Raw genomic sequence first — 22,692 nt, 5'->3', positions numbered from 1 at the left:
TCCCGTGACACGCGTGGTGCTAGGTTTAGTGATTTGGGCGCTGACCCTGAGGTCAGGCAAGTCCAGGATGGCCGCAATGGCCTTGAGACTTTCGGTAGTGGCAGGAGGCCTCGTGGTCCCCGTGGACATTGGGCCATAGTATGGGGGCCCCGGACCACCGACTACGAGTAGCCGCCCTGCCTTGCTTTGTAACGTTGGGATGGTTCTATCGTCTCTTTGGTGGATAGGTTGCCACATCCTGTCTAGCAGTTCACCTTTGGCAGGCGGTAACATGGGATCCTGGCTGGTCCAGGTCCTAAGCTGGGGAGCCGCTACGGTTGACCCCTCGCCTTCTAGCACTTCCACGACCGCGAGTGGGTCTGCAGGCTGCGCCGTTTACACCCCGGGGATGGGCAATAGTGGCCAACTGAAAGCATGGGTGCCGCTCTCTGTGCCTGGCCCCTGGCGGATCATGTTACAGTGCACCGACAGTGTTGGACATTCTCGAAACAACGCATCGATAATGGTGCCTCTGCCCTCCCCAGCTTGTAGGATGAGCAGCTTGTCTGACTCGAGCACACATTGGGACATTCTTTGGTACGTCTCTTTCATCCCGTGAATACAGACAGCTGCTTTGTTTAACTTATTGGATACAGGTTCAAACATTTGGGGCTCGCCCGCTACTTTTGCTTGCTGCACAACACGCCCGATCCCATGCGGTAACATCTCACTTGCTATGAATACTTTGTTAGATATATATACAACTGGTTGGGGCTCGCCCGCTACTTTGGCTTGCTGTACAAACCCGACCCCGTGTGATAACACATCACTTGTTACAAGTACTTTGTCAGATACATATACGACCGGTTGGTGTTTGTCCATTACTTTGGCTTGTAAGGTACCCCCAACCCCATACAATGGTACATAATTGGCCGCGAAAGACCGCTTGCACTGGTTACATGGTGCACTCAATTTATTTGAGTGTGATGGGTTCCTGGCCTTCACCGCGGCCACCCCTTTACCTTTGCACCAAACCCAGTCATCTTCCTTGCTGGGCGACACATTCCTCCGTTCTGTTGCGGCGACCTTCCGTGGTCTGGATGCTCTCTCGTCCCGTGGTCTGGACGTACCTTCATCCCGTGTTCTGGACGCACCTTCGTCCCGTGGTCTGGACACCTTCTCGTCCCGTGGTCTGGATGCCCTCTCGTCTGTGTCCGTGATGCCGACTGCCATGATCTTCCTCCCCAGATATTTTGCCTCTAGCGTCGGGAAGACGCATTCGGATTGTTTCGGCCGGTGTCCCACTCCGCATGGTCAACCTCGAGTCTCTTCCATCGTTGTGAAGGGGTCGTCAGCTTAGGGTGGTGGGTACCGTGCCTGTACCTCTGCTCGGTTGAACTTTACCTCCTCGTGGTTGTGATGAGTGGCCTGTGCCTCGGGGATCTGAAAATGGATCTGCACTTCGATGCCGGGTTCAGCTGAAGGTGGGGGTTTGCTCGGCTTTTGGGAAAGGGAAGCCTCGTTCGCCGGAGAAGGAATGCAGAGGTCTTCCCAGTTCCATCGAATCTTCCCCATCCACCTCCTGACAAGCAGCGTTGGCCCATCACCTGAAACAATCCACAGTGGTAATTTGTGCACTGCTCCCTCATGGGATACTCTTATGTCCGCACTACCAATAACTGGTATCAGTTCCTTGGTGTAGGGTGAACAGCTTTGCCTGAATCGGGATCAGCTCGGGTCGCTTGGCTTCATCGCACCACAGCCTCTCGAATGCCTTCTGGCTCATGACTGATTGACTCGACCCTGTGTCTAGTTCCATGGAGACTGGAGTGCCATTAAGTTCAACTTTTAATATTATCGGAGGGCTTTTGGTGGTGAAAGTGTATATCCTCTTCATCCTCAGGTTCAGTTGCCTCTCCTGCTCATTCATCGTGATCCTCGCTAGATCAGTCATCCTCTCCTGACTCTGCCACGTGGTGAGTCAGAGATTATTTGCACATTCACTGGAGGTGCCCCATTGGTCCACAGCCCTTGCACACATAGGGCTTGAGTCAACATTGATGAGCTCTATGGCTGCACCTGCAGCGCCTACATGGTGCTAATGGATACACATTCACGCCCCACGGTAGACTCTGAGTCACTCTAGGCCTAGGTCTGGCCTCTGCAATCGGATGGGCCCTGCCGTTTTGCCTGCTACAAACATTATTTTGTGCACGGTGCTCACCGGTGAGCTTGGATTCTGTGAAGATATCTGTTTTGTGTTATTGCTCGTGGATATGAAGGCTTGGGCTATCGTGATCGAGGGATTCGGCAGACAGCAGTTTATACCTGCTTGCCCCAGGGTGCACAGGCGACCCTTAGGTCTCCCACAGGTGTGCCTCCTAGTGGCAAGTCTTACATTTGGGTAAGGTCTACATACATACATAACAGGCACCAGAGGTTTTTGTATCTTGCACGTAGGTCGTGAGGTCCGAGAGGTCGTGAGTTCGAGAGATCGAGAGGTTGGGAGGTCTGAGGAGCAGGATGCCCGAAGGTCAGTGAGGATTGCAATTCTGACAAATCAGGAGATCGGTGAGTCGATAAGGCCCTGAGGTCGTCGAGTTGGGAGGTCTTTGAGTCGGTAAGGCCCTGAGGTTGTCGAGTTGGGAGGTCGGTGAGTCGGTAAGGCCCAGAGGTCGGCGAGTCGAGAGGTCGGTGAGTCGGTAAGGCCCAGAGGTCGGTGAGTCGGTAAGGCCCTGAGGTCGGTAAGGCCCAGAGGTCGGTGAGTTGGGAGGTCAGTGAGTTAGTAAGGCCCAGAGGTCGGCGAGTCAGGAGATCGGTGAGTCGGTAAGGCCCTGAGGTCGGTAAGGCCCAGTGGTTGGTGAGTCGGTAAGGCCCTGCGGTCGGTGAGTCGGTAAGGCCCTGAGGTCGGTGAGTCGGTAAGGCCCTGAGGTCGGTGAGTCGGTAAGGCCCTGAGGTCGGTGAGTCGGTAAGGCCCTGAGGTCGGTGAGTCGGTAAGGCCCTGAGGTCGGTGAGTCGGTAAGGCCCTGAGGTCGGTGAGTCGGTAAGGCCCTGAGGTCGATGAGTCGGTAAGGCCCTGAGGTCGATGAGTGGGTAGGCCCTGAGGTCGGCGAGTCGGTAGGCCCTGAGGTCGGCGAGTTGGAAGGTTGGCGAGTCAGTAAGGCCCTGAGGTCGGCGAGTCGGTAAAGCCCTGAGGTCAGTGAGTCGGTAAGGCCTTGAGGTCGGTGCGTCAGTAAGGCCCTGAGGTCAGCGAGTTGGGAGGTCGGCGAGTTGGTAAGGCCATGAGGTCGGCGAGTAGGTTATGCCCTGAGGTTGGTGAGTCGGTAAGGCCCAGAGGTCAGCGAGTTGGGAGGTCGGCGAGTTGGTAAGGCCCTGAGGTCGGCGAGTAGGTTATGCCCTGAGGTTGGTGAGTCGGTAAGGCCCAGAGGTCAGTGAGTTGGGAGGTCGGCGAGTTGGTAAGGCCCTGAGGTCGGCGAGTAGGTTATGCCCTGAGGTTGGTGAGTCGGTAAGGCCCAGAGGTCAGTGAGTTGGGAGGTCGGCGAGTTGGTAAGGCCCTGAGGTCGTCGAGTAGGTTATGCCCTGAGGTTGGTGAGTCGGTAAGGCCCTGAGGTCGGTGAGTTGGTAAGGCCCTGAGGTTGGTGAGTCGGTAAGGCCCTGAGGTTGGTGAGTTGGTAAGGCCCTGAGGTTGGTGAGTTGGTAAGGCCCTGAGGTCAGCGAGTAAGTTATGCCCTGAGGTCAGTGAGTCGGTAAGGCCCTGAGGTCGGCGAGTAGGTTATGCCCTGAGGTTGGTGAGTCGGTAAGGCCCTGAGGTTGGTGAGTCGGTAAGGCCCTGAGGTCGGCGAGTAGGTTATGCCCTGAGGTTAGTGAGTCGGTAAGGCCCTGAGGTTAGTGAGTCGGTAAGGCCCTGAGGTTGGTGAGTCGGTAAGGCCCTGAGGTTGGTGAGTCGGTAAGGCCCTGAGGTCGGCGAGTAGGTTATGCCCTGAGGTTAGTGAGTCGGTAAGGCCTTGAGGTCGGTGAGTCAGTAAGGCCCTGTGAAGTTGGCGAGTTGGGAGTTGGGAGGCCTCAGAGGTCGGGAGGCCATAGAGGTCGGTGAGTTATGACATTCTAGCCATTACAGAAACATGGCTGAAAGAGCGGCAGGTTTGGCAGATCAATATTCCTGGCTACAGGATTTTTAGACAAGATAGAGAGGGGGTAAAAAGGGGGGGGGGTGGGTCGCAGTATTGATTAAAGAAACTATTACAGCGGTGAGTAGGGATATGTTAGATGGATCATCAAATGGGGCCATATGGGTCGAATTGAAAAATAAAAAAGGAGTGATCACATTGCTGGGCGTGTATTATAGACCCCCAAACAGTGGGAGGGGGATAGAGGAGCAAATATGTTGGCAAATTGCTGTGTAGTCCAAAAACCAAAGGGTAGTAATAGTAGGGGATTTTAACTATCCAAATATTGATTGGGACAAATTTAGTGTGAAGGGTATAGAGAGTGCGGAATTCTTGAAATGCATTCAAGAGAACTTTTTTAGTCAGTATGTAGCAAGCCCAACATGAGAGGGGGTGGTCTTGGATTTAGTTTTGGGCAATGAAGCTGGGCAGGTTGAAGGGGTATTAGTGGGAAAACACTTGGGTGCCAGTGACCATTATTCAGTCAGATTCAATTTGGTTATGGATAAGGACAAGAATAGGTCTGGAATAAAAGTTCTGAATTGGGGAAAAGCTAATGTTGCTAAGTTAAGGAGTGATTTGGCCATAGTGGACTGGAAACAGCCACTTGTGGGTAAATCAGTGTCGGAACAGTGGGAGGCATTCAAGGAGGAGATCCAGAAAGTTCAGGCCAAACATGTGCCCTTAAAGAAAAAGATTGGGAAAAATAATTCTAGAGCCTCCTGAATGTCTAGGGACTTACAGGGGAGGATTAAGCAAAAAAGGGACGCTTATGTCACATATCAAAGGCTAAATACTATAAAATCTTTAGAGGAATATAGAAAGTTAAGAGGCAAAATTAAAAAGGATATTAGGAATGCTAAGAGAGAGCATGAGAAATTCTTGGCCAGTAAAATTAAGGAAAACCCTAAAATGTTCTATAAATATATTAAGAGTAAGAGGGTAACTAAAAAAAGGGTAGGGCCTATTAGAGACAATGAGGGTAATCTTTGTGTGGAGGTGTAAGATGTTGGTAGGGTTCTTAACGAATACTTTGCATCTGTTTTCACAAAGGAAAGGGGTAATGCAGATACTGCTATCGAGGAGGAGTTTGATATTCTGGATGAAATAACTATAGTGAGGATGGAAGTATTAAGGGGTTTAGCATCTTTGAAAGTAGATAAGTCCCCAGACCCAGATGAAATGCATCCCAGGCTGTTGAGCGAAGTAAAAGAGGAAATAGCTGAGGCCTTGACCACCAAAAATCTTAGAAATAATGCTGGCCTAATGAAAATCATTGCAATCCACAATGTGTTGAAGGTCATGAAATGTGATATCTGCGAAGAGTTTGAGAGCGGTGGTGCTTTTGTCGTGCATATGCTGTGTGTCGCGCTGGACTCATCTTATCACCCTAGCACCCCCTTCTCCTCTAACAACCTCATTTGTGTCTTGCAGCTCAGCCAGCAGTGCGGCCCCAGGCAAGGCCACAGAGGCCAGAAGGTGGGGGCGCGGGGCCCGACTCTCCGGACGATCCTACTACATCTGGTGCTGAGGAGCTCTGCTTGTCGCCCGTCAATCCGCTGGGTCTATTTTCAACGGATGAGAGCGCGGACTTTGAAGAACCTGCATCGCCATGCTCCAGAAGCCATTCCACCCCATGGCCATCTAGTGGTCCTCCGGTCATTCCCGCTTCCACTCTGGAGGTGCCAGCCCCAAGCACCTCGTTACAGGGCACCCCATTTGTCCCCAGGACGGCGCCGACCCCGTGGAGGTCCCATGGATACGGCAGGTCTGTTCCACGGAGCGCGACATGACAGCGGAGAGATGGTTCAGTTGTCCTGCAGACATTGGTGACCAGCTCATCGAAGCTTTGGGGGGCATATCCCGACAGCTGGCCACCATGACTGAGTACATTCCACGGATGGTGGAGGCCCTGGATGCGATAGCCAGGAACACTGCTGCCACAGCCCTCCCAGTGGTCCCAGAGCGCGGAACTCCACCCCTAGGTTCCGCTCCACCACTGCGAATGACAGATGAGAGCAAGGACCAAGATCCTGCTTCTGCATCAGAGAATGTTGCCCCCTCGGCACCCCGCTCCCCTACCCGTGCAACGACTGCATCTGCCTTCATCCCCCCCAATGAGGCACCGCCTGAGGAGCCAAGTGCCATGGAGCGAGGAGGGTAAGAGGTAGAGATGGGGAGCAGAAGGGGAGGGGGGGAATGAAAGTGAGGTGCATGTGCGCAGGTGATGGCTGTGTTATATTTTCATCTGGGTGTATGCAATTTGTTGCAATGTATGGGGGCTGGGGACCATGCTCCTGCTTTGCCTTTGTATTCTGTGTTGCTGGACATGTTGACCATGTGATTTATGTCAATGGTGGAAAAAGTGGGGTGTGGGCGGGGCTGGGTGTCATTGGCTGTGATACTTATGATTTCAGACCAATGTTGGTATTAAACTTTTGTTATTGAACATAACCTTGTTGCGCATTGTCTCAGTTAGTTGGACCGTTACACACTGGTGATTCCTTACCTGAAATGGTTAAATACAACTTAACATCAATCAAAGTAAACTTTGATGGGCACCATTGATGTCTGAGCTGCACACACACAGCAGTGTGTCAGCGTTGTCACTCAAATCAGCGCTCTTTCAGTCAAATCTTTCCGATATCAGCTCCTCATGTAAGAGTGGGATTTACAAAAGAAAATAAGAAATAGGAACAGGAGTAGGCCATACAGCCCCTCAAGCCTGCTCCGCTATTCAATAAGATCATGGCTGATCTGATCATGGACTCAGCTCCACTTCCCCGCCCGTTCTCCATAACCCCTTATTATTTGAGAAATTGTCTATTTCTGTCTTAAAGTTATTCAATGTCCCAGCTTCCACAGCTCTCTGAGGCAGCGAATTCCACAGATTTACAACCATCTGAGAAGAAATTTCTCCTCATCTCTGTTTTAAATGGGCGGCCCCTTATTCTAAGATCATGCCCTCTAGTTCTAGTCTTCCCCATCAGTGGAAACATCCTCTCTGCATCCACCTTGTCAAGCCCCCTCATAATCTTATACCTTTCGATAAGATCACCTCTCATTCTTCTGAATTCCAATGAGTATAGGCCCAATCTACTCAACCTTTCCTCATATGTCAACCCCCTCATCCCCGGAATCAACCTCGTGAACCTTCTCTGAACTGCCTCCAAAACAAATATATCCTTTCGTAAATATGGAAACCAAAACTGCACGCAGTATTCCAGATGTGGCCTCACCAATACCCTGTACAACTGTAACGAATGCCAGCCACACCGCTGGCGTCCGTCCCGGTTAGTTCCTCCTTTTGTGGGTGGTTTTTTGAGCGGACGACATTTTGGGCGAAATGTGTGCGAGGTGGTGAAATTGACGGTGGGCGATCCCTATGACCACTAGTTTGGGTAAATATGCCCTTTACGACAAAAAACAGTCGGCGGGCGTTAATATTGAATCTTGGCGTTAAGTCCGTGAGGAAAGTACTGCTAGATGATATTATGGCCGTTGAAATCGCCCATTCTGCTGATTCCGCGTAAGGGGGCGGGCGGTAATATTTTTTCTCGCTGTTAAGCACATGGGGAAAGTAACGCTTCATGATAAATCTCCTAAAAAAAAAGCCTGTAAATTTCCATTTTATGCCAAAATGGGCGATATATGAGCGTTATATGTCATTTCACTGGTAAAATGGGCGTTAAGTGGGCATTAAGCGGGCAAAAAAAGTGGAGGTTCTAGCCCGATGTTCTCAGAACAGAAGGACTTATTAAAGTGGCTGAAAGACATGTCTGATAAACCTCTCAATGGCAAGACTTCATTTTTGGATTCATTATGGTAAGGGATATTGGTGCTGGGGAAGGAGGTCTTTCCATTTGAGGCAATCAGTATCAGCGTCAAGTGCTCACAGGTCAGCTATAACACAGCCAGATAGAGAGTGAAGCTCCCTCTATTGTGTCTCATGGAGGAGAGATTGAGCAGACCATGCCTATATTCTCCAGCATTCAGAAGAATGAGAGATGATCACATTGAAACATACAAAATTCTTATAGGGCTTGACAGGGTAGATGCAGGGAGGATGTTTCCCCTGGCTGGGGAGTCTAGAATCAGGGGTCACAGTCTCAGAATAAGGGGTCGGCCATTTAGGACTGAGATGAGGAGAAACTTCTTCAGTCAAAGGGTGGTGAATCTTTGGAATTCTCTACCCCAGAGGGCTGTGGCGGCTCAGTCTTTGAGAATACTCAAGACAGAGATCGATAGATTATTGAATATTAAGGGAATCAAGGGATCTGGGGATAGAGCAGAAAAGTGGTGTTGGGGTAGATCAACCATGACATCATTGAATGACGGAGCAGGCTTGAGGGGCCGAATGGCCGACTCCTGCTCCTAATTCTTATGTTCTTATGTTATGTAACAACATGCCCCAGCCCCAACCTCAGACATGGACTCCCTACTGCAGCAGTGTGATGATACCTCAACTTTCACCACCCTGCAGCCTACGACACTGCCACTTATCATTATGGACACTTTGGCTCCATAGGCAGATCCCCTTTCAGAGCTGGATTTAGACTGCGCAAATCCATTTCACATCCAGCCAACAGTCGAGGCCATATGGTGTCAGCTGTGGGTCAGCTCTCTCTTCTCTCGGAGTCCGACGGTCAGCTGTGGGTCAGAGGTCACTCTGCCCTTGGAGTCCGATGGTCAGCTGTGGGTCAGAGGTCACTCTGCCCTCGGAGTCCGATGGTCAGCTGTGGGTCAGAGGTCACTCTGCCCTCGGAGTCCGATGGTCAGCTGTGGGTCAGAGGTCACTCTGGCCTCAGAGTCCGATGGTCAGCTGTGGGTCAGAGGTCACTCTGCCCTTGGAGTCCGATGGTTGTAGGAGCAGAGTTTTATCCCATCGGTAAGGGCTGGATTTGAACCTAGCTCCCTGGGTCAAAGGCCCAAATCCACTGCACCTCCACACTCCCAACTCTTGTGTCTTCATTTGTACAGATTTTGCAGAGCTTAAAAAAAGGAACACTTTTGTTTTTGCCAGAGTCAGGCTTAGAGAAAACCAACTACCCAAAGCAAACATATAACTACAAATCTTTATTCAAACTATCTTTAATAGATAAAAGTTCAGGGCACTGCTCAATCAAATTTCACAAATATTGCAGGTGTCATAATTCTATCATTATAAACTAGTGCGTGTGAGCAAGACCACAGGCGGTCAGTCAGCTTCATCATAAAACGATTCCGGAATTGTTTTATCAATCTTTACTGGCACTATGCCAAATCTGATTTCCATATAGCTACAATATCTTTGGTAAATCATGACTTCTGTACTTTGATTAAAGTGTCTTGGTCTCAACATAGGAAACATTCCTTGACTTGTACAGCACAAGGGATTTAAGTTAAAGGTACTATCTATTCCAGAATTTCACACCGATCCTGTCACCAGCAAGCTGTTAAATTCAGGGCTGTGCACTTGTTACGGGTGGAGTACTGGTCTTGCTGCTACATGATATTGCCATGCTGTGGCTCAGTGGGGAGCACTCTCGCTCTCTGAGTCAGAAGGTTGTGGGTTCAAGTCCCACAGCAGAGACTTGAGCACAATATCCAGGCAGTGCTGAGGGAGTGCTGCACTGTCGGGGCTGCCATCTTTATAACAAGATGTTGAACCAAGGCTCCATCTGCCCTCTCAAGTAGACATAAAATATCCCATGGCACTATTTTGGTGTTCCATCAACCAACAACAGATTATATCTGGTCATTATCTCACATATGTTTGTGGGAGCTTGCTGTGCGCAAATTGGCTGCTGCATTTCCCACATTACAACAGTGCCTGCACTTCAAAAGTACATCATTGGCTGTCGAGCGCTTTGGGACATCCTGAGATTGTGAAAGGCGCTATAGAAATGTAAGCCTTTCGTTTTGCATTGTACGGCCCCAGTCCGTTACCCTGAAACGGTTGTTGCTGTGGGGAAAGGACAGCTAGGCAGGGGATCAACCCATCAGTGCGACTAACAGAAACTAAGATTAACATCTCTCCCGATGTGGAAATTACCATTAAAATTTAAAAAAGGCAAACAGCGACTTCACCGAATACGTTTATAACAACTAAATAACTGGTCATAATTGTCAAAATTGGGAAAACCAGGCATAAAGTGAGACAAAAAACAATCCAATTTTCAGATCAATGCCCAGCCGTGTACCAGCGCTGTCGATAAATGATATCCTTCCATCAGCTGCAGGATAGACCCGCGTCATATCTTTGATGTAACTTGAGACGACTGAAAGATCAGTGCTACCTGGAGCGACAGAAATAAAATCCTTATTAAACAACAACATATATTTATATAGCGCCTTTAATGTAGTGAAACATCCCAAGGTGCTTCACAGGAGTATTATGAGATAAAAAATTTGACACCGAGGTGCAAAAGGAGAAATTAGAGCACGTGACCAAAAGCTTGGTCAAAGAGGTAGGTTTTAAGCAGTGTCTTGAAGGAGGAAAGAGAGGTAGAGAGGCGGAGAGGTTTAGGGAGGGAGTTCCAGAGCTTGGGGCCAAGACATCAAATGCACGGCCACCAATGGTTGAACAATTATAATCAGGGATGCTGACGGGGGCAGATATCTCGGGGTGGGGTTGTGGGGTTGGAAGGAATTACAGACATAGGGAGGGATCTGAAAACATGGATGAGAATTTTGAAATCGAGACGTTGCTTAACTGGGAGTCAATGTAGGTTAGCGAGCACAGGGGTGAAAGAAATATTTCATATAAATATCGGCAGTAAATCGCAGCTGGGCTGACCATCGTTTGAAAATGTGCGTTTACCAGTGTCGTGTTTCAAGCTTTCTTCCCTGAGCATGGTGAACCCATCTCCACCTCCCGCAATGTAGGAGTTGGTAACGATTTTGTAAACTTTGGAGTCATCGAGCGGTTGGTAGTGCGGCATACGGCAGTCGGAGCACAGAACTTCCAGCTTCATCACCCTGTGTCCCGGCCTTTTGCTCAAGTCGAAGGCTACGTGGACACCTAGGGGCATTCAACACATCAGACATGGCAGCAGAGCGAGAATCAATGTTACACACCATCACTTCCGGCACATCATGGGGGTGTTCCTAAACCCATCCTCTAAACCCCCCCTAAACCCCTCCCTTAAACCCCCCCAAACCCCCCGCGCCTAAACCCCCCAATCCCCCCAACCCCCGCCCCTAAACTGCCCCCCCATAAACCCCTTGTGCCTAAACCCCCTCACATAATCCCCCCATAAACCCCTCTCCCAAACCCCCCCCTAAACCACCCCATAATCCCACACATAATCCCCCCATAAACCCCCCCCATAAACCACTCCCATAAACCCCCCAAACCTGCTGCCATAAAACTCTCCCCCAAAACCACTCCTCTGAACCCCTCCCCTAAAACCCTCCCCTAAACCCCTGTCCCTCCCCTAAACCCCTCAACCCCTGCCCCCAAACCTCCCTCTCATAAACCTCTCCCCTAAACCCCTCAACCCCCGCCCCCAAACCCCCCTCCCATAAACCTCTCCCCTAAACCCCTTCCATAAACACACCCCATAAACCCCTCCCCTAAACCTCCCCATAAACCCCTCCCCTAAACCTCTCCCATAAAACCCCTCCCCAAATCCCCCCCCCCTAATAAATTCCCCTAAACAAGTCCCCTAAACTCCTCCCATAAACCACTCCCATAAACCACTCCCATAAACCCCCGAATCCCCTCCCCAAAACCACTCCCCTGAACCCCTCCCCTAAACCCCTGCCCCTCCCCTAAACCCCTCCCCTAAACCCCCCCAACCCATGCCCCCAAACCCCCCTCCCATAAACCGCTTCCACCTCCCATATACGCCTTCCCTATACGCCTCCATAAACCCCTCCCATAAACCCCTCCCCTGCACCCCTCCCATAAACCCCTCCCCTACTCCCCTAAACCCTTCCCCTAAACTCGTCCCCCTAAATACCTCCATTAAACCCCTCCCTGAACCCCCTCCCATAAACCCCTCCCCTACCCCCACTTAACCCATCCCCTAAACTCCTCCCCTACCCCCCTTAACCCCTCCCCTAAACTTGTCCCCCTAAACACCTCACATAAACCCCTCCATGAACCCCCTCCCATAAACTCCTCCCCTACCCCACTAAACCCTTCGCCTAGCCTCATCCCCCTAACCCCCCAAACCCCTCCCCTAACCACCCCCAATCCCCTTAAAACACTCCCCCCTTAAAAGCCTTCGCTTAAACTCCTGCTAAACCCCTCCACCTCCCCCTAAACCCCTCCCCTAAACGACTCCCCTAACATCCCCAACCCCTCCCCTAAACCACTCCCCTAACATCCCCCCAACCCCTCCCCTAAACAACTCCCCCATAACCCCTCACCGAAACACATTCCCCCTAAACCCCCTCCCATAAAGTTTCCTCCAACCCCTCCCTTAACCCTCACCCCTACCCCCTGAAAATCCCTCCCTTAAACCCCCCCTACACCCCTGCAAAACCCTCCCTTAAACCCCTCCCCTACACCCCTGCAAACCCCTCCCATAAACCCCTCCGCCTAAATACCTACCCCTAACCCCCCCAAACACCTCCCCTAAACCCCTCCCCAACACTTCTCCTAAACCCCTTCCCGACACCCTCCCAAAGCCCTCCCATAAACCCATCCGCCTAAACACCTTCCCCTAAATCCCTCCTCTAACCCCCTTCTCTAACCCTCTCCCATAAACCTCTCCCCCAAACCCCTCCTCCTAAACCCCGCCCATATCCCCCAAACCCCTCCCCATAACCCCTCCAATAAGTCCCTCCCCGAAGGCCGCCGAATCCCACCTCCCTAAACCTATCCCTAATCCCCTCCACCGAAATCACTCCCCCTCCTCCTAAACACCTCCCCTAACCCTCCCCCCAAACTCCTTCCCTAAACCCTGTCCCATAAAATCCTTCCCCACCTCTCCCCTAACCCCCCTCCAACCCCCCAAACCCTTCTGCCTAAACACCTCCCCTAAACTACTCCCCCAAAAACCCTTCCCCCAAACCCCTCCCCCAAAACCCTCCACTAATCCCCCTAAACCCCTCCCCAACACTACACTTAAACCCCTCCCCAACACCCTCCCAAACCCCTTCCATAAACCCCTCCATTTAAACACCTCCCCCTAAACCCCTCCCCTAACCCCCTGCCATAAACCCTTCTCCTAACCCCCTCCCTTAAACCCCTCCCCGAAACTCCTTCCCCCAAACCCCTCCCTTAGACCCGCCCCCTAAATCTCTCCCCTAAACACCTCCAATAAACCCCTCCCCTAACCAACCTCCAAACCCCTTCCCTTAACCCCTCGCGCTAAACCCCTCCCCCTCACCTAAACCCCTCCCCTAACCCTCCCCCATAAAACCCTTCCCCTAAAACCCCCCCCAAACCCCTCCCCTAACCTCCCTCAAACCACTCCCATAAACTCCTTTGCCTAAACAACTCCCCTAAACCGCTCCCCTAACCCCTCCCCCTAAAACCGTCTACTAAACCCCACCCATAAACACCTCCCCTAAACCCCCTCCCATAGACCCTTCCGCTAAAACTCTCCCTTAAACCCCTCTGCCTAAACACCACCCCCTAAATCCCTTTCCTAACATCCCTAAATGCCCTCCCCTAAACCCCTCCCAAAAACCCCCCTCATAAACCCCCTACCCCAGACCCATCCACCTAAACCCCCTCCCCGAAACTTTTCCCACTAAACCCCTCTCTCTAAACCACTCCCCTTAAATCCCTCCCCCGAACCCCCTCCCCTACACAACCCCCATTAAACCCCTCCCCTAAACCCTTCCCCCTAAATTCCTCCCCTAAACCCCTCCCCCTAACCCCCTCCCCTACACAACCCCCATTAAACCCCTCCCCTAAAGCCCTCCCCCATAAACCCCCACCCCCCAAACCCCTTCCTTAAACCCCTCCCCTAAACCCCTCCCCCTAAACCCCTCCCTTAAACCCCTTCTCCCAAACGCCATCACTGGAACCCTCCCCACTAAACCCCTCCCCTAAATCCCTCCCCCCAAACCACAACGCCCTAAACTCTTCCCCTATATCTCTTCCCCTAAACACCTCCCCTAAATCCCTCCTCCAAACCCTTCCCTCTAAGCACCTCACCCAAACCCTCCCATAAACCTCTCCCCTAAACACCTTCTCCTAAACCTATCCCCCTAAATCCCTCCCCCAAACCCTTCCCCCTAAACACCTCCCCCAACCCCTCCCCCCAAACCCCTCCCCTAAACTCTTCCCTCAAACCCCTTCCCCAAATCCTCCCCCTAAAACCCTTTCCCTGAACCCCTCACCTAAACACTTCCCCCTGAATCCCACCCCTATATCCCTTCCCCCTAAACCACTTGCAGTCAGCACGAGGCACTCTTGTAGCCTTCTGTCATTTGACTAAGAGGCACATTGGCATTGCCCTGAATATTGCCAGTCACCCCACCCTCACCTCAGCTAACCCTTAAAGTTGACATTTCTCAATACTGTGGGCATGGACTAAACTGATGGAATGATACTAAGATACCAAAAGTATCAATGGTTTAATACTTGGTTAAGAAAACCAATGGGATTGCTTTCTAAACACAACAGGGAAAAGCTGTTCTACAATAAACAATTTATATAACTGTGATAAAACAAAATAAACACAGGACAATTGTGGGGACTGGGGGAGAGACTGGGGGAGAGTGTGGGGAGAGTGTGGGGACTGGGGGAAAGACTGGAGGAGAGTGTGGGGACTGGGGGAAGATTGGGGGTGCGTGTGGGGACTGGGGGAGAGTGTGGGGACTGGGGGAGAGATTGGGGGAAGAGTGTGGGGACTGGGGAAGAGACTGGGGGGGGAGTGTGAGGACTGGGGGAGAGATTGAGGGAAGAGTGTGGGGACTGGGGGAGAGATTGGGGGAAGAGTGTGGGGACTGGGGGAGAGACTGGGGGGGAGTGTGGGGACTGGGGGAGAGATTGGGGGAAGAGTGTGGGGACTGGGGGAAGAGACTGGGGGAAGAGTGTGGGGACTGGGGGCAGAGTGTGGGGACTGGGGAGAAACTGAGGGAGTGTGGGGACTGGGGGAGAGTGTGGGAACTGGGGAAGAGACTGGGGGAGAGTGTGGGGACTGGGGGAGAGACTGGGGGAGAGTGTGGGGACTGGGGGCAGAGTGTGGGGACTGGGGAGAAACTGAGGGAGTGTGGGGACTGGGGGAGAGTGTGGGAACTGGGGGAGAGACTGGGGGAGAGTGTGGGGACTGGGGGAGAGACTGGGGGAGAGTGTGGGGACTGGGGGAGAGTGTGGGGACTGGGGGAGAGTGTGGGGACTGGGGGAGAAACTGGGGGAGAGTATGGAGACTGGGGGAGAGTGTGGGGACTGGGGGAGAGACTGGGGGAGAGACTGAGGGAGAGTGTGGGGATTGGGGGAGAGACTGGGGAGAGTGTGGGGACTGGGGGAGAAACTGGGGGCGAGTATGGGGACTGGGGGAAGAGTGTGGGGACTGAGGGAGAGACTGGGGGAGAGACTGAGGGAGAAACTGAGGGAGAAACTGAGGGAGAGTGTGGGGATTGGGGGAGAGACTGGGGGAGAGACTGCGGGAGTGTGGAGACTGGGGGAGAGTGTGGGTACTGGGGGCTGAGACTGAGGGAGAGTGTGGGGACTGGGGGAGAGACTGGGGAGTGGGGGTGAGCGTGATGACTGATTTGGAAATATATCACCGTTCCTTCATCGTCGCTGGGTCAAAATCATGGAATTCCTTCCCTAACAGCACTGTGGGAGTACCTTCACCACAAGGACTGCAGCGGTTCAAGTAGGCATCTCACCACCATCTTCTCAAGGGCAAAAAGGGAGGGCAATAAATGCTGACCTTGCCAGCGACACCCACATCCCAGGAATTAATTACAAAATGTGTCGCAGTACGAATGACCTTACCGGACACCTGCAGGAACTCCCCAGTGTTCTGCCCGTATCTTCTGACAGAATGCTCAAAAGCCGCTCTTAGCGTTGAACCCCGGAGCTCAAGCAGATCAATTGTACCTCCAAAAGGCAAAACACTTAAAACATCTTCTACCAGTATTGTTCCTGTGTATAGGGAGAAAAAGTGAACCCATTACTTTATCTGATTGCAATGGGCCATTTTAGTCACAGATGACTCTTCCTCTGTTCCCACTTTCAGGTTTTTACATTCATTCAGTTGAGTTTTTGTATTCCAAACTGAAGGCTTTTACATTTCAAGTCCACCTAGTTAGTTATCTCGCCATCAAATATTTATCCAGTTTTCCTTTAAAAGACTGCAGTGGTCTCTGCTTGTGGCAAACTCTTGCTGTGGCAAAGTATACCACCGACTTCCAACACTCGGTGTAATGCTGGTTCTCCCAACCTCTCTCCTCATTCTCCTAGTAATAATTCTAAATCATTCATTCCCCAACCAGTGGGGCTCACCTTTCCCTATTCAACACGCTGCATAATTAAACACAATCTTATTAAATCACCTCTTCACCTTCTCTGCTCCAGTAGGAATAGTCGCAGTACTTCAAGTCTCTGTTTGTTCCTACAGATTCCCATCTCCGGTACACCTCTGGTCAATCCACACTGTATGGCTTTAATGTCCTTTCTCGAATGGGGTACCCAAACAGGGTACGGTAGCACAGTGGTTATGTTCCTAGACCAGTGATCCAGAGGCCTGGACTAATAATCCAGAGACATGAGTTCAAATCCCACTATGGCAGCTGGGGAATTTAAATTCAGTTAATTAAGTAAATCTGGAATGAAAAACTAGTGTCAGTAATGGTGACCATGAAACTACTGGACTGTTGTAAAAACCCATCTGGTTCACTGATGCCCTTTTGGGAAGGAAATCTGCCGTCCTTACCTGGTCTGGCTTATATGTGACTCTAGACCCGCAGTACCGCGGCTGATGCTTAACTACCCTCTGCGGTTCAAGAAGGTGACTCACTGCCATTTTCTCAAGGGGACAATTAGGGATGGGCAATAAATGCCAGCGATGCCCACATCCTTTGAACTAATAACAAAAATGGCACACGGACTAACTGTGGCCTTAACAATGTTTCGTAAAAATTTATCATTACTTCTTTATTCTTGTAGTCTGCACCCCTATTTATAAAAACAAACGCTGTTGCCCTTTTTAAGGCTTTATCCTCCGACATTCTCACATCAGGGAATGAGGTATTTGAACCTGGGATCTCTCTATTCACCTGCCTTTCCATCGAGTGTATTCCCCCATTCATTGTTCTTCCTTCCCAAATGTATTAGCTCACATGTACCACATTAAAGTGCATCAACCACCTATCTCCCGCTTTGTACCACAACAATAACAACTTACATTTATATAGTGCCTTTGATGTCATAAAAAGTCACCAGACGCTTTACAGGGATGCGATCAGATAAAAATCTATTATCGTCCAATTAGTCTAATGTAGTTTGTGACAAACCCTCAGAATCCTGAGTCTTCCTTAAGTCTCTTGCGATCCTCCTCACTGTTTACCAAACCCTTACTTTTGTCACCTGCAGGTTTTGAGATTGTGCTCCCTACACCCAAGTCCCAACCATAGGAAAGATGCACTGGCCCCTGGGGTAACCCACTTCCAACCTACCGAACATCCATTCACCCAAACCCTGCTTCCTGTCCATCAAACAACTTTCTGTCCGTGCTGCTACATTTCCTCTTATACCGTACGCCTGAATTTTCTAACAACAACTACCTGCATTTATATAGTGCCTTTAAAGTATCAAAACGCCCCAAACCTCTTTGTTGGACAACTTATCTAACACCTTCGGAAAATCCATATATATTCCATTCACTGCGTTCCCTTCATCTCACCAACAATCATTTCTTCGGAAAACGATTAAGCTTGTTAATCAAAACTTGCCGTTAACGGATTTGTATTCTTTTGCTGTTGATTAACCCATGCAATCCTAAATGCTTAGTAATTTTATCTCAAATTATGGATTCTGAGGGTTTGTCACAAACTACATTGGACTAACTGGACGATAATTCCCTGTTTTATCCTTGTCTAATTTAGTAAACCAAGATGTTATGTGATGCTTTTATATTGAGGGCGGATTGAAAAGTTTCAACAGCCCAGGTGCAATCCCTCAGGGCCCGTGACCCATCCATCTTGAGTTTTGCTCATGATTTCTACAGTTATCCCCAATAACTGTTCCATATCCTCCTCCTCTATACACCTACAGTATCGCTTCCATCATTTGTAAAAACCGCTACAAAATATTCATTTAATATCTCCGACATACCTTCATTCTCTACAATCAGGCTCCCTCCTTCAATCCTGACTGGTCCGACACTCTCCTTCACGATTCGTTTACTGTTTATATGATTATAAAAGCCTTTACTGTTTCCTGTCACATTATCGGCGTGCCTTTTTCCCTTATTCCCTTTTAGCGCTTTAATCTCCCTGCTCACTTCTCGACCACACCTCCCTATTCCTCAGGATTTTATTCAGTATTGTTAACTCACGGGGGTAGAGTTCTCGCTCGTGGGCACTGGTTCTTTCAGCCCAACCCTCCCTGAAATCGGCACAAACAAAATCGCGGAAATTTAAGCGCGAATTCTGTTCAGCGCCATTCGAGTTTCTTTCGCACTAGTTTAAGAAACATCGCGTTCGAAGCTGGCCCCGCCTACAAAGCTGGCCACACCCAGAGGATGAATCAATCACCACGGCGAGTTCCCGCTAATTGCACTCGTTTGCAGGTCTTCGAGGAAGCTCCAAAAATTAAACTGGTTCTTTTGGGCGCGAGGACACGTACAGGCACGTTTGAAAAGGTTGTGAATAATTTTTTTTAATTTGCTAAGAAAATTACTGCTGTACCCCAATAGAATTAGCAAATGGTTCTGCATAGTTTCTGAAAGTAATTCTCAGTCGTTTAAAATCAGGTTACTCACAGGTGCTGGATGGATTTAAAATGCTTATTCTTTGTGATAAACCCATTGTCAGCTGTGTTAATCAAATTGCACCCCAAGTTACCACTTAAAGATATCAAGGAATTATTTTTAAGGCATCATTTTTTAAAAACCTGATGTGATAAAACGCTGCCCGATTGCGCGAATTCACGGCAGATTCTGTGTTCGGCGATAAGCAAACGTGTTTGAGCGGAAACTCGAGAAAAGAACATCAAAACGGGCGCAATTCTGGGTGCAACTTGCCTCGAGATTGCCGGCTGATCCCAAGCCGGAATCTCTACCCCTATGTCTTTCTTTTAAGTTTTAATTTAGTTTCTATTTATCTCGTGTGTTACTAGGCTGCTCACCATGGATCAGAAGCTGATTAACAGCTAGCTCAGTCTAATATACAGTAGTGGTGAACTTTGATTAATTAATTGGACCTTTGATTGTACATATGTGTTTGCAGACTAATCCTAGTTTACCAATGAATGTTTAAAGGCACAGTCAGGGAGATTAAACAGGACTGTGGATGATACTCAGTCGTTTTGCCCCCGGATCAGAATTCAAGTCAAACTTCCATTCCTCTCGCAATGCACCGACTGAGTTACCACACCTTGATGTCCCCCATGCCCTACAAAGCTCTGATTTAACCTGTTCAATTACACCGTGTCTCCATGTGTCTTCAACATCCAACCACCAGTCAAGCTCTTACCTTTAGTGGTTCTTGAAATTTGACCCTGAAATGAGTTTCGGCCACATATCCATTGCATAAGTAAGACCGCCCATTTACACCTCCGTACCATCGCCCGTCTCCGCCCTTGCCTCAGCTCAGCCACTGCTGAAGCCTATCCATGCCTTTGTTACCTCTAGACTTGACTACGTAAACTAGAGGTGATCCAAAACTCGGCTGCCCATGTCCTAACTCGCACCTAACTCATATCCCTCCATGGCCTCACCCCCTCCCTATCTCTGTAATCTCCTCCAGCCCCACAACCCTCGCCCCCCCCCCCCCGCCCCCCCCCCCCCCCCCCCGAGATGTCTGTGCTCCTCTAATTCTGCCCTCTTGAGCATCCCTGATTATAATCGCTCAACCATCGGTGGCCGTGCCTTCTGTTGCCTGGGCCCCAAGCTCTGGAACTCCCTCCCTAAACCTCTCCACCTCTCTACCTCGCTTTCCTCCTTCAAGCTGTTTCTTAAAACCTACCTCTTTGACCATGCTTTTGGTCACCTGCGCTAATTTCTATTTTTACGGCTCGGTGTCAAATTATTATCGCATAATACTCCTGTGAAGCACCTTGGGACGTTAAAGACACGATATAAATGTAAGTTGTTGTTGTTGCTCCACCCTTCCTAATTCTTCATTGCTTAACATTCTTGGTCTCACTGTCTCCTCAATTCACAACTAGAATCTCCTCCATTACTGAAGCATCCGCCAAGAGGTTTGTTCTTCTCCTTCAGGCTAAATGCCCAACAACTCTTAAATCTCACTAAATCTCAAGGCTGGGCACAAATTGAATTTGACAAAAAAAATGTATGTTTTCAATTCATTAATACTTTTCAAATTGCTCAAATTTGGGCCATTTCTCGTCGAGATGAGTTTTAACCAAAGGTGGCTCTGTTCACTGGAGATGGAAGTATTTGTGGGAACATTACCTGACCCACGTACCGTTGTTAGTCTGCTCATCGATGGGACCACGGATTCCGCCCCCATTCATCAAACAGATGGAAACGTGGCTCCAAAAGCGATCGTCTGGTTTTCGGATATTTTCGTAGATCTGAAACCATTAGAGAGAGAGAGAGAGAGAGGTGAGCGGTGTAGGTACTGACACTCACTGAGACTATTCCTACTCCCCACGTCTGTAGGACATTCTTTCCCACCATTGCGCTCTCCACATGTACATTGTTACAGCCATCTCCCAGCTAGTGACATCCCAACATACATGACTCAATCATCATTGTCAAACCTATACAAATAATTTGCGTTTTATTCTAAATTGATATAATTAGGGTATATGAGAAATGGAGCTGTTGCAATGGATAGTCCCGCAGTGCATCTTGCCCACAGTACAAAATGGCCTCCAATTCGTAGAATCATAGAATGGTTACAGCACGCAAGGAGGCCATTCGGCCCGTCGAGCCCGTGCCGGCTCTCTGCAAGAGCACTTCAGCTAGTCCCACTCCCCCGCCCTTTCCCCGTAGCCTTGTTTCCTACAGGTAATTATCCAACTCCCCTTTGAAAGTGGTGATTGAATCTGAATCCACCACCCTTTCAGGCCGTGCATTCTAGATATGACCACTCGCTGCGTATAAAAGGTTTCTCCTGCGTCGCCTTTGGTTCTTCTGCCAATCACCTTAAATCTGTGTCCTCGGCTTCTCGACCCTCCACCATTGGGAACAGTTTCTCTCGATCTACTCTGCCCAGACCCATGATTTTGCAGTAAAATTGCAATTTCGCACACAGCTAGACAGGGTAGGGCAACTGCCCTGATCTTCTTCGAGATAATGTCAGGGGATTCCAGTGTGCTAGTGCATGTCACTTTCCTTCACCTCAAACTCATTCTTTCAGCTGTTTCAGTGAAGTTATTAACCCAACATAGAGGGACCACTGTTAAAACCAGCAGGATAAAACTATCATCAGAGTTCAGGGCAGGCCTAGAAGGTCAAATTTGGGGGTGCGATGCACACCTCGGGCCCAAGTTTCCGTCCTCCGTAAAAACGGCGCGCCTCCATAAGATGCGCCGACTTTCCGGAATAAAAAGGGCGCCGAAAACTTACCTTGTGATTCTGCGCGCTCCCCAGGACGTCTTCGTGCTCGGCGTAGCGCAGCACAAGGGGTCGGGGGTGGAGCCAGGTCCTGGCGCTGAAAACAGTGCAGGGACCTCTGCACATGCGCTCTGCAGTGTGCGCACATGTGCAGTAGCTCCAGGCGCCCAAAACTGTGTGGGAAGAGCCTGAAACACGCCTTCCCTAGCCCTGGCCAAACGGGCTCACCGGGCATTGAAGATTGGGACTCGGTCTTCCCTCCCATTCAGCTCCCCTCCCCTCCCTCCCATTCATCCTCACCCGCACCCCCCTCCCGTTCAGCCTCCCCCCCTCCCTCCCGTTCAGCCTCAACCTCCCTCCCTCTCATTCAGCCCTTTCCACTCCCTCCCCCCTCCTCCTCTCCCCCCCTCCCTCCCCTCTCCTCTCCCCCTCCCTCCCACCTCCTCTCCCTCCCCTCCTCTTCCCCCTCCTCTCACTCGTCTCCCCCCTCCCTCGCTCTCCTCCTCCCCCTCCCTCCCCCCTCCTCCCTCCCTCCCTCACTCCTCCCTCCCGTTCAGCCTCAACCTCCCTCCCTCTCATTCAACCCTTTCCACTCCCTCCCCCCTCCTCCTCTCCCCCCTTCCCTCCCCTCTCCTCTCCCCCTCCCTCCCACCTCCTCTCCCTCCCCTCCTCTTCCCCCTCCTCTCACTCGTCTCCCCCCTCCCTCGCTCTCCTCCTCCCCCTCCCTCCCCCCTCCTCCCTCCCTCCCTCACTCCTCCCTCTCTCCCCCCACCCCTCGCTGTCAGAAACACAGAGAAACACTGACACAAACAGAGAGAGAGACTGGGGGCCCCCTGTCCCAGCACTCTGTTGGAGGGCTCCCGGTGCTGCAGTAGGTGAGTAGAAACTTAATTTTTTTATTTATT

General features: G+C 50.5%; 1 protein-coding gene across 1 annotated transcript in view; it reads right to left on the bottom strand.

The window, feature by feature from the left end:
• Window positions 1-9,228: 9,228 nt before the first annotated feature.
• nt5e (5'-nucleotidase, ecto (CD73)) overlaps window positions 9,229-22,692 on the bottom strand; it is a 96,489-nt gene continuing 83,025 nt past the window's right edge. Inside the window, exons 6-9 of the mRNA XM_070888831.1 lie at window positions 20,691-20,799; window positions 16,036-16,185; window positions 10,948-11,148; window positions 9,229-10,423 (exon numbers count right to left, since the gene is read on the bottom strand). Coding sequence (XP_070744932.1) covers window positions 10,254-10,423; window positions 10,948-11,148; window positions 16,036-16,185; window positions 20,691-20,799 — 630 coding nt within the window. The 3' untranslated portion in view covers window positions 9,229-10,253. The remainder of the gene's footprint in view (window positions 10,424-10,947; window positions 11,149-16,035; window positions 16,186-20,690; window positions 20,800-22,692) is intronic.

Source organism: Pristiophorus japonicus, chromosome 9 (genome assembly GCF_044704955.1).
Source record: "Pristiophorus japonicus isolate sPriJap1 chromosome 9, sPriJap1.hap1, whole genome shotgun sequence".
NCBI classification, from domain to species: domain Eukaryota; kingdom Metazoa; phylum Chordata; class Chondrichthyes; family Pristiophoridae; genus Pristiophorus; species Pristiophorus japonicus.
The sequence above is the reverse complement of the archived record's forward strand: the minus strand, read 5'-3'. Positions and strand labels throughout refer to the sequence as shown.